Genomic DNA, 15,130 nt, shown 5'->3' with positions numbered 1-15,130 from the left:
CTTCCAGCTGGTAAAGGTCATAGGTTTGGACGGTGGTGTAGGTACCTCAGTGAGTTGCCACAGTACACACTGCTGCAACTGTACAATCAAGCAGGCTGCTTTATTCTGGATGAAGTCAAGCTTCTGGAGTGCTTTTAGAGCTGCACATCTAGGCAAGTGGAGTGTATGCCATCACACCCCTGATTTGTAGATGGTGGACAGGGTTTGGGGAGTCAGGAGGTGAGTTACTCACTGCAGCATTCCAAGCCACTGACCTGTTCTTGTAGCCACAGTATTTAAATGGCTGGTCTAGTTAAATGTCTGGTCAATGGGAACCCCCAGGAGATATCTGGGCAATTTTCTATATTGCTGGGTCGATGCCAGTGCTGTCGCTGTTTTGGAACAGCTTGCTCAGGGGCATGGTTAGTTATGGAGCACAAGTCTTCAGTTTTATTGCCAGAACATTGTCAGGGCCCATTGTCTTTGCAGTATTTCGCACCTTCAGCCATTTGTCAGGGCCCATTGTCTTTGCAGTATTTCGCGCCTTCAGCCATTTATGAGGAGTGAATCAAATTTTCCGATGGTGCTGGGAACCTGAGCAGGAGGCGGCAATAGATTATCGATTGGCACTTCTAGCTGAAGATGGCTGCAAATGGTTCAGCCTTATGCTTTGCACTGATGTGCTGGCTTCCCCATAATTGAAGATGGGGACATCCTCACGGTGCCGAGGTCCCAGGTTCAATCAAGGCTCTGGGTCACTGTCCGTGTGGAGTTTGCACATTCTCCTAGTGTTTGCATAGGTTTTGCCGCCACAACCCAAAGATGTGCAGGGTAGGTGGATTGGCCACGCTAAATTGCCCTTTAATTGGAAAAATTGAATTGGGCACTCAAATTTATTAAAATAAAGATGGGGACATTTGTGGAGCCTCCTCCTGCAGGGAGATGTTTAATTGTTCACCACCATTCACAACTGGATGTGGCCAAACTTCAGAGTTTAGATCTGATCCTCTGGTTGCGGGATTGCTTAGCTCCAGCTATCGGATGCTGTTTCTGTTGTTTGGCATGCAAGTAGTCGTAGCTTCACCAGGTTGACACCAAATTTTTAAGTATACCTGATGCTGCTCTTGGCACACCTTCCTGTATTCTTCATTGAACCAAGGTTGATTCCCTTGATGGGAATGGGAGAGTGAGGGATATGCTGGGCCATGAGGTTACATATATTGTGGTTGAATACAATTCTATGCTGATGGCCCAGTGTTTTTTGGGCACCACCCAGTTTTTAGTTGCTAGATCTTTTTTTGAGATAAATTTAGAATATCCAATTCTTTTTTCTTCCAATTGAAGGGCAATTTAGCCTGGCCAATCCACATAACCGGCACATCTTTGTATTGTGGGGGTGAGACCCATGTAGTCACGGGGAGAAAGTGCAAACTCGACATGGAAAGTGACCCGGGGCCGGGATTTAACTCGGGTCCTCGGCGCTGTGAGGCAGCAGTGCTAACCAGTGCCCCACCATGCCGCCCCCGTAAGTTGCTAGATCTGTTCAAAACTATCCCATTTACACAGTGGTAGTGCCACGCAACACAAATGGAGGGAAGCCACAATGTTAAGGACTTCATCTCCACAGGATTGTGCAGTGGTCATGCCAACACAATCATGGACAGATGCATCTGCGATAGGTAGATTTGGGAGGATGAAGTCAACACAAGCAGGTTTTACTTCTTGTTTATTCCCTCACTACATGCCAAAGACCCAGTCTAGCATCTATGTCCTTGAGGACATGGCCAGCTAGAGGTGCTATTGAGCCACTCTTGGTGATGGACATTCAAATCCCCTAACCAGAGTACATTCTGTGCCCTTGTCACCTTCAGTGTTTCCTGCAGGTGGTGTTCAACATGGAGATGTACTGATTCATTGGTCAGAATAACCAGTGGGAGGTTTCTTTGCCCATGTTTGACCTGTGCCATGAGACTTCATGACATCCGGAGTCAATGTTTGGGACTCCCAGGGCAACTCCCTTCCAACTGTACACCAGTGTGCCACCACTTATGGTGGGCCTGTCCAGTTGGTGGACAGTGATTTCTCTGGCATTGTCAGATATGATGCCGTGAGGATGACTATGCCCAGGCTGTTGCAGGACTGGCCTGTGGGACAACTCTCCCAATTTTGACACAAGCTCCAATATGTTGTTAAAGAGAACTTTGCAGGGTCAAGAGGGCTGGTGTGCCATTGTCGCTTCTGGTGCATGGGTCAATGCTGGGCTGCATTCTTTTTAGACTTTGTAGCAGTTTGACACAACTGAGTGGCCTGCCAGGCCATTTCAAGGGACATCACCCACATTTCTGTGGGTCTGGAGTCACATATAGGCCAAAGCAGGCTAGGATGTTAAGATTTCCTTCCCAAAAGGACATTAGTGAATCAGATGGGTTTTTACAACAATTGAGAATGGTTTCTTGGTCACCATTAGACTAGCTTTTAATTCCAGATTTATTAATTAAATTTAAATTCCACCAGCTAGCATGGTGGAATTTGAACCAGTGCCCCCAGAGCATTGGTTTATAATACTTATCCAGTAACATCACCATCATACTACCATCTCCCTTACGTATGAGTGTTTGAACGACTAAAACACGCACCATTGCCAAACATACAAACATGATTCATCTAAACAAAAACTGAGATTCCAGACTGAAACAAACAGACTTGGCTGATCTGGAGTCTGGTCCAATCTATTTGTATGGTTAAGTGATGATAGAGTAGATACAGATATGCTGTTTTCTCTGATGGACAAATCCAGAATATGGAAATTATCTTAAAACTTGGAGCTCAGTCACTGAGTTGTGAAATCAGGAGGAATATTTTCAAATGAGAGTAGAAGAAATATGCAATTATATTCCACCAAAAGGCTGTAGTTGCTCTGTTAATTGCAATAGGTTCTTGGAATGGAAAAGCATGCTCCTGTACCTAATTCAGTGGGTGTAATCCAGAATGGCTCGACTAAGTAACAACACTCAATACAAAGATAAATATGTTACAAAAGGTTAATTCACACTTAATTTTGTTAACTGCTGGCTAGGTCCAAGAGAAGTGGCCACTAGATGCAATTAACTGCAAGTATACATTTAAACTATGTTAAATACTTACACATTACATATCAACAATCGAGTCATCTGCACAGCTTTAATCTGTAACAGCAAATTTGTCATCTTCCAAGCATGCATTTCTTTTGACTTAAATTGGATGGCGACAGGAATGGAAACAGTAGTTTCATTTTGAATTTCTGACTGACAGTACAACCAGTTACACGGAGAACAGTATCAGATTGAAACAAAATAGATGTTGAACAAACATTTTTTGGGAAAAAACACAAAGCAAGCTACTGGAATAAGATTAAATGATGAAACTAAAAATGCAACGCCACCAGAAAATTCAGTTATTATAAATAAAAATCCAACATATGATGTTTTACAGTGCATGTGCAACACTGAATTGCATTTACTGAACATATAACAATTATTCCAACGAGAAAACCAGCAGTTTTAGTAAATATTTAGCAGTTTCAGTATATTAGCTACTGTAGATACAATAAGTACACAGAATAGGATGTTCTCTGCTGCCATTGAAACACAGCGAAACTGAAGTCAAATTATACACATGTATAACATAGTTATGTATACGTACAGTTCATAAACAAACTTACAACGAACTAGTGCACTTGCACACAAATGCAGAAGACAGGCTAGCTTTAACACTTCCCCCCCCCCCCCCATCCCCCGTCCAATTAAACACTTCAGAAAAATATTTCTTCCAATGCAAATGCTACCTTTTTGGCCATTTTGGGTAGGAAATGTTAAAGTACAAATAATCTTGAAGTTTCTGCTTCAACTGCACGTAACTGCCCTGTACCCTGAGCAGACAGGAGGATGAAACTAGTGAAATAGATGACTATGCACTAAATTGTGTCAGAAAGTACAGCAAATAAAATGCTGTAAAAACATTTAGGATCGACTTACTGCAGAACACTTTGCTTGTTGCTGAAGCTGCATTTATTAAATTGTACCAATTTTCTCCAGGCAAAAAGCATAACTATTTCTTTAACATCACATCATAGCAGCGCAATGTACAATACAGGGTGCATGCACAAGCAGAGTACCCAGAAAACAAAATTTGCATTATGTGCCTGCATCATGATGCAAATGCACGTTTCCAAGATACATCATGGGCCAATTGGACAGGTATTCCATTATTGCAGTGAGGAAACATCAACACTGCCAACATTCTGGTTAAAAATTAAGTGCTACACCACAGCTGTGCTGTTAAGACCATTTCACACTGGAAACATTTTTGGCACAGTTTGCACTGGAATAAAGCCTCCAGTGTAAACAGGGCATCAGTGAAGACAATACAAGTCAGCAAGGACAGAATTAAATAAAGACAACACAGATAGCATAAATTGGAAGAAATCAAAGAAAAAATTAGGTAAGACGGAAAAGAGTGGTGGGTACAAAAAAAGGACAAGGCAAATTGAATTTTAAGAAAATTTACAAAGCAACATATTTTTCACATTCAAAAGCCCAATCGTCAGACGAAGCACCTGCTGCATTTTTGCAGCCATGAATAAGTTGGTTCTGAAGCTCTCGTACGTATTACATCGTACATCACAAACACAGTATATCTTACCAGTAGACTCAGAATAGTTCCTCTTCAGCACATAGTTTGTGGCCGCGTTTTTATCTGTGTGCAAAACGAAAATTTTTTAGGCAGCTGTTTCCAGGGGTGGAATAATTTGGAAATGTGCACCAATATCCCTTGGCCTGGTATGAGAAATCATCACTGGTTCAAGTTCTCGGCAGCAAATTATGGAGTCAACCTCACAGGCATATGGACATCCCTTCACATCCAACTTGATTGCAGCACTTGGTTTTTGTGGCATACAGATTCCAAACATAAGTCTGGGATTAACACAACGAAGAGAGACAGACAAGAAGAAATCTAGCCTCATCTACATTGGATTTGAATCACTTAAGTTCCCAGTTTTCTCTGCAGAAAATCAACTCCATAGCATACTACACATTAGATATATACCAGAATTTGACAGTGGATCAAAGGCCCTTGCAGTTGAATATGTTGTGTGGAGTGCAAACTTAAATAGAATCTTCTTTCTGATAAGGACAAGCTATAAATATTCTGCAACATACAACAAATACTTTCAAGGCTGAAGTGAAAAGTACATGCTGAATGACAAGTTTATTGTGCACCTCCCTATTAAAACCATCCCTTGTGCACCACTATCCCAAATTACGTCTAGCCTGCAACTGCATTTCAATTACAAAGAAGCATCCTCTCATATGTGGAAGAGAACAGGAATAAGTAATAGCAGCTGGAATCCAGTCAAATCACAATTCATTTCACTAAATGTCTGGGTTTTAAAACTCAAATTTACCCAGTCTTATAAATTTCCACTTTTGTAGTCATCTATCCCTCATATTTGTTTATTTTGAGAAAAATAGGCCCCAAAAACACAATACCACTGACCTTGGACTAACACAAAAAATGCACTCAAAATTATGCGCACGCAGTAATTTGCTTTTACTACTGCACGACGACTGTCTAAAGAATGTAATCAATGGTTTAGCAAGTTGATCTAGTAACTGTTGCAATCCTCAGCTTATGACCCAGTGTTTCTTTTCCTGAGAGCTATTCAACAACTCCTGGTTGAAGAAGTACATGTGCACAGATTCAAGTGAGGACAGCAACAGGCTCATTGTACAATCACTAAATCCCCCTACCTCCTCACTGCCACCCCAAACAAGTAAACAGCACTGAAACCATCAACAAGGCTCACATAGGATTGATAGCAATTTCATTGAAGTTCTGAACAGGACCAAGCACTCAGAACCAAATGACAGCAAGGAATCAATACCTGCAGCTGAGATGAGGGGAGAAATCAGGCAAAAATAAGGTGATAAATTAAGTAATCTTTCAGCAGAGCAAGCCCTGTGGATTTTAAAATGTAATAAATGGGCAGCAATCCAGTTTACCAATGTTAAGATCCGCGTCAGCTTAAAAATTGACTCTCAACACTATTTTAGGTACTTTTTTTTAATTGAATAGTGCACACAGACCATGTTTTGCAGAAATAACTGTGATGACGGTGAGCATTAAGTAACCACTATTAAGAGGCATTGATAAATACTTACAACTGAATGAGTAACCCCAAACTTTTTTTGGTGTGGCAAGTCCTGTAAATTGCCTTCTTCTATGTATATGAATAGAGAGTCTCTCGGAGAGATGTTGTTGGAGCAAAGCTTCTGGAGCAGCTGAACACAACTTTCACACCAGCCTCCTGAATTCCACTTTGCACGATGCACGTGAGAGCTCCAGACGTTAATGTTCAATCAGCTCCTTAATAGGGGTGAATGCTTATAGCCTTCACATATATTTCTATTGAAAAATATGCTCTGTAATTTATACTACATTTGCAGTATTTAAAATGAGTTTGAAAATTACATTTCAAAAACTATCGGTATGCAACTATCATTTACTTTTCAGTTTTGGGACAAATAATAATACAATCAGACAATTTACAATGTTTGCAGTCTGCATTTCGAACAAATGTATGATTTTCATTTCTGTAATTACTTTAGAATTTCCATTTATACAGAACTTTTCACAATCTCAGGAGTTCCCAAAGCATTTCTAGTTACTGAAGTGTAATCACTGCTGTAATTTAGGAAGCACGTAGCCATGATAGCAATATTTCAAAAACGGTGATGAAGAGTTCACATTTTGTTCAGGACATTGGGATAGCTGCCCTTTCTTCTTTGAAAAGTGCCATAGAATCCTTTGGGTCCAAGTCAGAGGTAAGATGTTTAATGTTTCACTGAAATGAAGGCACCTCAAACAGTGCAAACATCCCTCAGTAATGAACTGAAGCATCAGGTTGGAATACAGACTCAAGCCCACTCTGATTCAGAAGAGGGCCTGCTACCACCGAGCTAAGGCTAATGCCTGATTATATTTCACCACTGTTTCAAATCCAAAAATTGAAGGTGTAGCATGTTAAGCTCTGATGACAGAAGTTTATTACCCTGTGGATATATTTTATAAACAAAGCAACAGCTGGGTACTCCACCCAAATTTTCAAATGATTTTGTATAGCAATAAACAAACACCAACTTCCATATAACAAAGTTTTACATCTTATTCAAATGTAGGTAATCTATTTTTAACAAGCCTTCAACAATTCTGAAATTATCACTCATTTTTGTAAGCTTATGTACTTAGTTATTTGATTAATTTAAAAAAAGACAAATGCACAAAAAGATTTCTGTAGCCTTCATATGTGCGCATACCAACAACTTGCATTTTTATAAGCGTATTTAAAATAGTATTACAAAGCCATGCTTTACATTGAAAATAAATGAATTGGGCTGAAATCACTGGGTGAAGACTGCATTTCAGTTTCTCACGACTGAGCCCAGTCTGAAACCATCCAAGGTATCAATCTACCAAATCAGTGCAGAGCTGACTTTTCTGGACTTCTAAAAATGGTTTAATCCAACCTTTCACTTGGTAACTTACATGTGCGTGTCTAGTTGCGTGCATTTGAGTGTCAGTGCTTTATAATTTCTGTTTCGTTTTTTTATTTAATTTAATTCAATCCGTGGGGCGGCAGTGGCGTAGTGGTATTGTCGCTGGACTAGTGATGCAGAGACCCAGGGGAATGCGCTGGGGATCTGGGTTCAAATCCCACCAGGGCAGATGGTGGAATTTGAATTCAATTAAAAGTCTGATGATGACCATGAAAGCACTGCTGTCAATTGTCGTTAGAAACCTATCTGGTTCACTATGTCCTTTAGAAGAAAATCTGTCATTCTTACCTGGTCTCGCCTACATGTGACCCCAGACCCATGGCAATGTGGTTGACTCTTAAATATCCTCAGGGATGGACAATAAATGTGATACCAACATCCCATGAACAAATGAAGAAGAAAAAAAACCACTATTCTCTTTGAAAAAATTTAAAAGGAAACTTGTGCCTTTTGCTGTACCTAGACAATTAAACACTCACTGAACTGGCAAGCACGCTCTTTCATAAAGAAAAGCCTGTTGAGGCCAAATGACAAGTGGGAAAGGAGCAGAGCTAGCCTACCCCTTCTGTTGGGCGGGGGTGGCGGGTGAGGTGCGCAGACTGTGCCAAACATCGGACCCGAGGGCTAGGGGGCCGGCTCAGGCATGGTGTTTTAAACTGAGTCCAAACTGAGCAGCAGACCTAAAAAAAAAAAAATCGGATGAACAATCAAAACCATCAACCTGACTGTTCAGATTTTTAAAAAAAAGTGTCTTTCAGGAGAGTTTCATCGCCAGTAGTTACGAATAGAAACTGCTGCTTCCAACATTTGGGCCGGTTTGCGGTTCGCTTTGAAAAGCCCGCCAGAAAATCACAGAGCCGGTCTAAAGGTCAGCATCAGGAGTTTCTATTTGCAGCTATCAGGCAAGCGCTCTTGGTTGAATATCTGCTTGAAAAATGGAACGTCCCTGTAATCATTTTAAGGATAATTTGATGGGGGTGGGTGGAGGGAAGAGATGAGTGGTGAGATGCGGGGATGCAGAGAGGATCACTCAGATTCAGTATCACTAATGTTACAATCCCATTTGATGTTATAACTGAATGGGAAGATCCCAGAATGGAAACCGGACTCAAGAGACCGTAATTTTTATTTTAAAATGTGGAAGAGTCACAGGAGCGCTAATTAGTTTTAGCAAGAAAAAACATGTTATTTTCATTTTCCAATTAAGGGGCAATTTATCGTGGCCAATTCACCTACTCTGCTCATCTTTTTGGGTTGTGGGGGTGAGACCCACACAGACACGGGAAGAATGTGTAAACTCCACACGGACAGTGACTCGGGTCAGGTATTGAACCCAGTTCCTCGGCGCCATGAGGCAGCAGTGCTAACCACTGAGAAAAAAAACATTAAACATGAAAAGCAGGATGATACAATATTTCTTTACTCCCTCCTATACTCCCCCTTTAGCTCAACAAATAGACACAGATTTAAACGATTAACATGGATTACAAAGTACATCTTAAACTACAATGGTCTCATTAACATAATGTCCCTTTAAGCATACAAGATGTCTGTGGCCAAGTACAGAGTACAATCTGAACCTCAGGTTAGAGTATGTGGTTTTCTTCTCAGAATCCACCCTACTGATTATCACATGAGAGTTTCCAAAACAAGTACTAAAATTGACTCTCCTAATAATGCTTTCCCTTGGTGGGTTGCATTCTGAAATCCAGTCCATGTTTTAGAAATTATACTTTTAAACAAAGCTTCCTCTCCACTTTTAACAATGACCCCAGTCCAGGATTTCACACCAACCCCTTTTCGATTTGTCTTGACTGCTGTGCAAACTGTTCACAATTGCTTTGATTTTTGATTCCCAGACGGTATTAAAATTACATCAAACGTTTCATGTAGCTTTGAAGTCTGCTGTCAAACTTGCAATCTACAATTGTCTCTTTTACTCAGAACATTTTGTTTATTCTTCCTTGGATTCTCTGAACAATACCTTGGTCTCTGTTCAGTTAACTCCAGACTTCTCAGACACTTTCTATCCCAATTCCCTGGTTATCAGGACTATAACTTGTACTTTAGGAAGCCTATTTCTTTGCAGCTCCCGTCCTGACCAGTCTTTCTTCTGGTAGAGTTGAAATGCTCCCTCCCAATCCTATCTCCAACTACTCTCAAATTACCTAAACTAAAACTTAAAACTGAGAACAAAGGAAAGCGTTCTCTCTCTGGGAAGAGGCCTCCTCATAGAATCATTGAATTTTCAGTGCAGAAGGAGGCCATTCGGCCCATTAAGACTGCACTGGCCCTTGGAAAGAGTGCCCTACTTAAGCCCATACCTCCACCCCCTTGGAAAGAGTACCCTACTTAAGCCGATACCTTCACTCTACCCCCATAACCCAGTAACCCAATCCAACCGTTTTTGGACACCAAGGGCAATTTAGCATGGGCAATCCACCTACCCTGCACATCTTTGGACTATGGGAGGGAGCTGGAGTACCCAAAGGAAACCCATGCAGGCACGGGGAAAGCGTGCAGACTCCGCACAGACAGTGACCCAAGCCGGGAATCGTACCTGGGACTCTGGCGCTGTGAATCAACAGTGTGAACCACTGTGCTGGCATGCCGCCCCCGCATTTCTAATGTTTACCCATACAAATATAAGTCTCTTAAAACTACCATTTTTTCCTAATACTAAATTAAATTCTGCACACTTCTCAAAACTCTGTTGAATTTAAACTAGCATATAAATATCAGCCTAAATTTTCATTACATCCCAAAGTAGACAAAAGTTTGATGACATGCTGTGTTAATGCACCAGAAGTTGAAGAATGTTGGGACTCATCAAAATAAGTGTAAGAAAATAAAAACATGGTGTTGACTCACTTCAGTCCATTTTATGACTCTTTCAAAGTATGGGAATTAAATCCCTATTTGTCACTTGGAGTTTGCTTAAAGAAACACCATTCTAGGGCAGCACGGTGGTGCAGTGGTTAGCCCTGCTACCTCAAAGCACCGAGGTCCCAGGTTCGATCCCGGCTCTGAGTCACTGTCTGTGTGGAGTTTGCACATTCTCCCCATGTTTGCGTGGGTTTCGCCCCCACAACCCAAAGAGGTGATGGCTAGGTGATTGTAAAAAATGAATTGGGTACTCTAAATTTTTAAAATAAATGTTTTATTAAAGTTTTTCCAAAGATCGTTTTTACATAACAAAAATAGAAATACAGATAATAAAAAATAACAATCAACATATCCCAAAGCTTACAGTGAAACTACTTACACAACAGAAAAGTTTTTCCTTTTTTTTTTAAAAAACAGAACAAGGTGGGTTTTGTCTCCATGTGGTACTCTAAATTTATATTAAAAACAGAAACACCATTCTCGGTTCACTGCAGGTAGTCTTTAAATTCGCAGCATACAACACAATTTGTATGGCAGTTTCTGGGGGTAGGGGAAAAAAATCCAGTTGAGTTAAGGCCATATCGAATTTTTGTACCATGTATTCTCCTCTGAAAAATTCATAATAACAATTTGATCTACATTTTCCCTATCAAGCTGCTGGTAGATGTCTGACATGCCAAATTTGGGGATAATGTCTTTTTATCATTTGTTTAAAAGTAACAGGTATAATTGATGGTATATTGTTGGTTGGTGCCAGAGCAGTCAGAATGGTACGGTTGTATTAGCTACAGAGTTGAGTGGTTTTGTAAATGTGGTTTCTTTGTAGTCACTTTCCTAAAATCAGTTCATTATTCTGTGAAACTTATCCTTAGAGAATCAGCACTGGGCCTCCAATTTCAACATTTCTTATTCATGCAGATGTAATGAAAGACAAAACCTACATTAATAGAATGCCTTCCATGACCCAAATCACTTTTACAGTCAATTAAGTACTTTTGAGTTATATGATGTATAATAGTTGCCATAATGTACACAATGTTATCAAATGGTGGAGCAGGTTCGAATTGCCGACTGGTTTACAGTTGCTCCTAACACCCATGTTCATATGTCATTTAGATGGGCAAGCCTTGTGAAGAGGTGGAATCATGGCTGGAGTTATATATTTTTTATTGCTAATGGAAGTTTACTGTGAGCAGGCTTTGTGGGATGAGATTACCATGACAGGAGTGCATTTGTAGGCTCATAATGTATCAGTTAACCTGTTTTATATTGCACATAATTCTCAAGAATCTTTTCCATCAACTTTAACCTTGTCCTTTTGTCTGGTGACCCAAACTCTCGAGTTTTTTTTTAGGTATTGAAATATTGTGATGAAGTTATGTTGCATAGTAGATATATGAAAATATATCGAGAAGCATCAATCAGAGCCCTCAGACTTGCTGATCAAGAAAACACAGATTACAATGGTGAACCATTCAGTCTTTATCCTCTGGCCGTTGCTGCTCAGAAATTATTTGATCTTTCTATCCTATATTATTGATAAAATAGAATCCAATTACACCCTTTGCATGAAATAAAAATATTGAATATCATATATCCAGGCAGGACACAAAGTCTTCCACTTGTTCTGCAGAATGGAAAATATCTTGTGCAGTTTATCTGGATTGCAAGCACTGAATCTTTCCCCCAAATGGGAATTTACTGTCACCGTGTCCATATGGTGCAGAACTTGTTAATGAGGGCTGAGGCAATCACCAAAATCAGCATTATCATCTGTGCAGTGTTATAAATAATTAATGGGATATTTTCCTGCCAAATTAACAATATTGCACAATACTGCTAAAGTAAAATTTGTACTCTGGTTTATTTAGTAATCGCGATGGGATCACACCTAAAGGGGGCACACAAACTAACACTATCACAGCACAGATTAAAGAATAATACAGTGCAGAAAAAGGCCCTTCGGCCATCGAGTCTGCGCCGTGCATGAAAAAACACCTAACCGGCCTGCCTAATCCCATTTGTCAGCACTTGATATGCCAAGTGCTCATCCAGGTACTTTTTAAAAGGATGAGAGGCAACCCGCCTCTACCACCCTCCCAGGCAGTGCCTTCCAGAACATTAGCACCTTCTGGGTAATGGATTTTCCTCATATCTCCCTTAAACCTCCTGCCCCTCACCTTGAACTTGTGCCCCTTGTAACTGACGCTTCAACTAAGGGGAACAGCTGCTCCCTATCCACCCGGTCCATGCCCCTCATCAGGTCGATCAGGTCGCCCTCGTCTTCTCTGCTCTAGCAAAAACAACCCAAGCCTATCCAACCTCTCTTCATAATTAAATGTTCCATCCCAGGCAACATCCTGGCGAATCGTCTCTGCATCCCTTCCAGTGCAATCACAACCTTCCTATAATGTGGCACCCAGAATTGCTCACAGCACTTGAGCTGTGGCCTCACCAAAGTTCTATTCAACTCCAACATGACCTCCCTGCTTTTGTAATCTATGCCTCGATTGATAAAGGCAAGTGCCCCATATGCCTTTTTCACCACCCGATCAACCTGCCCTGCTGCCTTCAAAAATCTATGGACAAACACGCCCTTTGTTCTTCACAACTTCCCAATGTCAGGATATTCATTGAATACTTCCTTGCCATGTTACTCCTTCCAAAGTGCATCACCTCACACTTTTCAGGGTTAAATTCCATCTGCCACCTTTTTGTCCATTTAACCATCCGTCTATATCTTCCAGTGACCCGAGACACTCAACCTCACTGTTAACCACCTAGCAAATCTTTGTGTTATCCGCAAATTTACTGGCCAACCCCCCATATAGTCATCTACGTCATTTATATAAATGACTAACAATAGGAGACCCAGCACAGATGCCTGTGGTACGCCACCGGACACTGGCTTGCAGTCACTAAAGCAGCCGTCTGTCATCACCCTCTGTCTCCTACAGCTAAGGCAATTTTGAATCCACCTTATCAAATTCCCCTGTATCCCATGTGCATTTGCCTTCTTTATAAATCTCCCATGTGGGACGTTGTCAAAGGCGTTGCTGAAATCCACGTAAACTACATCACCTGCTTACCCTCATCTACATACCTGATCACATGCTCAAAAAATTCAATCAAATTTGTTAGGCACGACCTCCCTCTGACAAAGCCATGCTAATTATTCCTGATCAAACCTTGTCTCTATAAGTAGAGATCGATTCTCTCCTTCAGAAATTTCTCCAATAGTTTCCCTACCACTGATGTGAGCCTCACTGGTCTGTAGTTCCCTGGCTTATCGCTACAACCTTTCTTACAGCATCCTGGGACACAATTCATCCGTACCTGGAGATTTGCCCACTTTTAAGCCAGCTAACACCTCCAATACCGTGTCACTCCCTATGACAATTTGCTCAAGAACCTCAGTCTCTCTCCCAGAGTTCCATATCTACCTCCTCATTCTCTCGGGTGAAGACAGATATGAAGTATTTTTTTAACACCCTATCAATGTTCTTTGGCTCCACCTACAGATTTCCCTGTTGGTCCCTAATGGCTTATTCCCTGGTTATCCTCTTCCCATTGATATATTTATAGAATATCTTGGGATTTTCCCTACTTTTACCAGCCAGAGCTTTCTCATATTCCCTCTCTGCTCTCCTAATTGCTTTCTTAAGCTCCATCCCGCACTTTCTTTACTCCTCCAATGCCTCCTTGATACCGTGAGGGCAGCACGGTAGCATTGTGGATAGCACAATTGCTTCACAGCTCCAGGGTCCCAGGTTAGATTCCGGCTTGGGTCACTGTCTGTGCGGAGTCTGCATATCCTCCCCGTGTGTACGTGGGTTTCCTCCGGGTGCTCCGGTTTCCTCCCACAGTCCAAAGATGTGCAGGTTAGGTGGATTGGCCATGATAAATTGCCCTTAGTGTCCACAAATTGTCCTTAGCGTTGGGTGGGGTTACTGGGTTATGGGGATAGGGTGGAGGTGTTGACCTTGGGTAGGGTGCTCTTTCCAAGAGCCGGTGCAGACTCAATGGGCTGAATGGCCTCCTTCTGTACTGTAAATTAAATGATAATCTATGATGATTTGCTCCCCTTGTACTTGCTAAAAACCTCTCTTTTCCTTCCCATCATATCCTGAATGTCTCTGGTCATCCATGGTTCTCTGGGCTTGGTACTTCTTCCTACTTTGCTAGAGGGACCATGTTGGGCCTGTACCCTCCCCATTTCCTTTTTGAACGTTCACCTCCCCCCCCCCACTGCACTCCTCGTTGCTGCTCTTAATATTAATGGCCCGTGCTGCATATATTATCGGACAATATATGTAAATAGACGCCGACAATGGGCATTATCATTTTACTAGGACCCATGATTGTTTGCTGAATCTTAAAAGGGGAAACAATGTCATGTGTGATTGAGGGGATGGATGGGGAATAATGGACCCGGAAACAAGAGAAGCACCAGGTCAAATGATTTTGCTCCCTGGCCCTGGCTGCAACAATACATAATTGTTATTTTTTAAAAATACCACCTCGGAATCAGTTATTGGTTTGTAAGCCACAAATGGAACTAATTTTTTATGCACAATGAGAAGACTCCACCTGCCTATCTCAATGCAACCATTTTGGATAATCATACATCAGTGAGTAGGAGATGTACATTTTATTTTAATACAGAAATA

The 15,130-nt window shown here is 41.3% G+C and overlaps 1 protein-coding gene across 2 annotated transcripts in view; it reads right to left on the bottom strand.

The window, feature by feature from the left end:
- The window catches only part of LOC140428497 (disks large-associated protein 4-like), a 730,056-nt gene that overhangs the window by 34,156 nt on the left and 680,770 nt on the right, over window positions 1–15,130 (bottom strand). Inside the window, exon 7 of one of the 2 annotated variants that reach the window (XM_072515044.1) lies at window positions 4,660–4,713. The exons of the other annotated variant lie outside the window; for it this stretch is intronic. Coding sequence (XP_072371145.1) covers window positions 4,660–4,713 — 54 coding nt within the window. The remainder of the gene's footprint in view (window positions 1–4,659; window positions 4,714–15,130) is intronic. 2 annotated transcript variants of the gene reach the window in all.

This window comes from Scyliorhinus torazame, chromosome 8 (genome assembly GCF_047496885.1).
Source record: "Scyliorhinus torazame isolate Kashiwa2021f chromosome 8, sScyTor2.1, whole genome shotgun sequence".
Classification (NCBI taxonomy): domain Eukaryota; kingdom Metazoa; phylum Chordata; class Chondrichthyes; order Carcharhiniformes; family Scyliorhinidae; genus Scyliorhinus; species Scyliorhinus torazame.
Note: the sequence above shows the minus strand (reverse complement) of the source record. Positions and strands in the feature narration are given on the sequence as shown.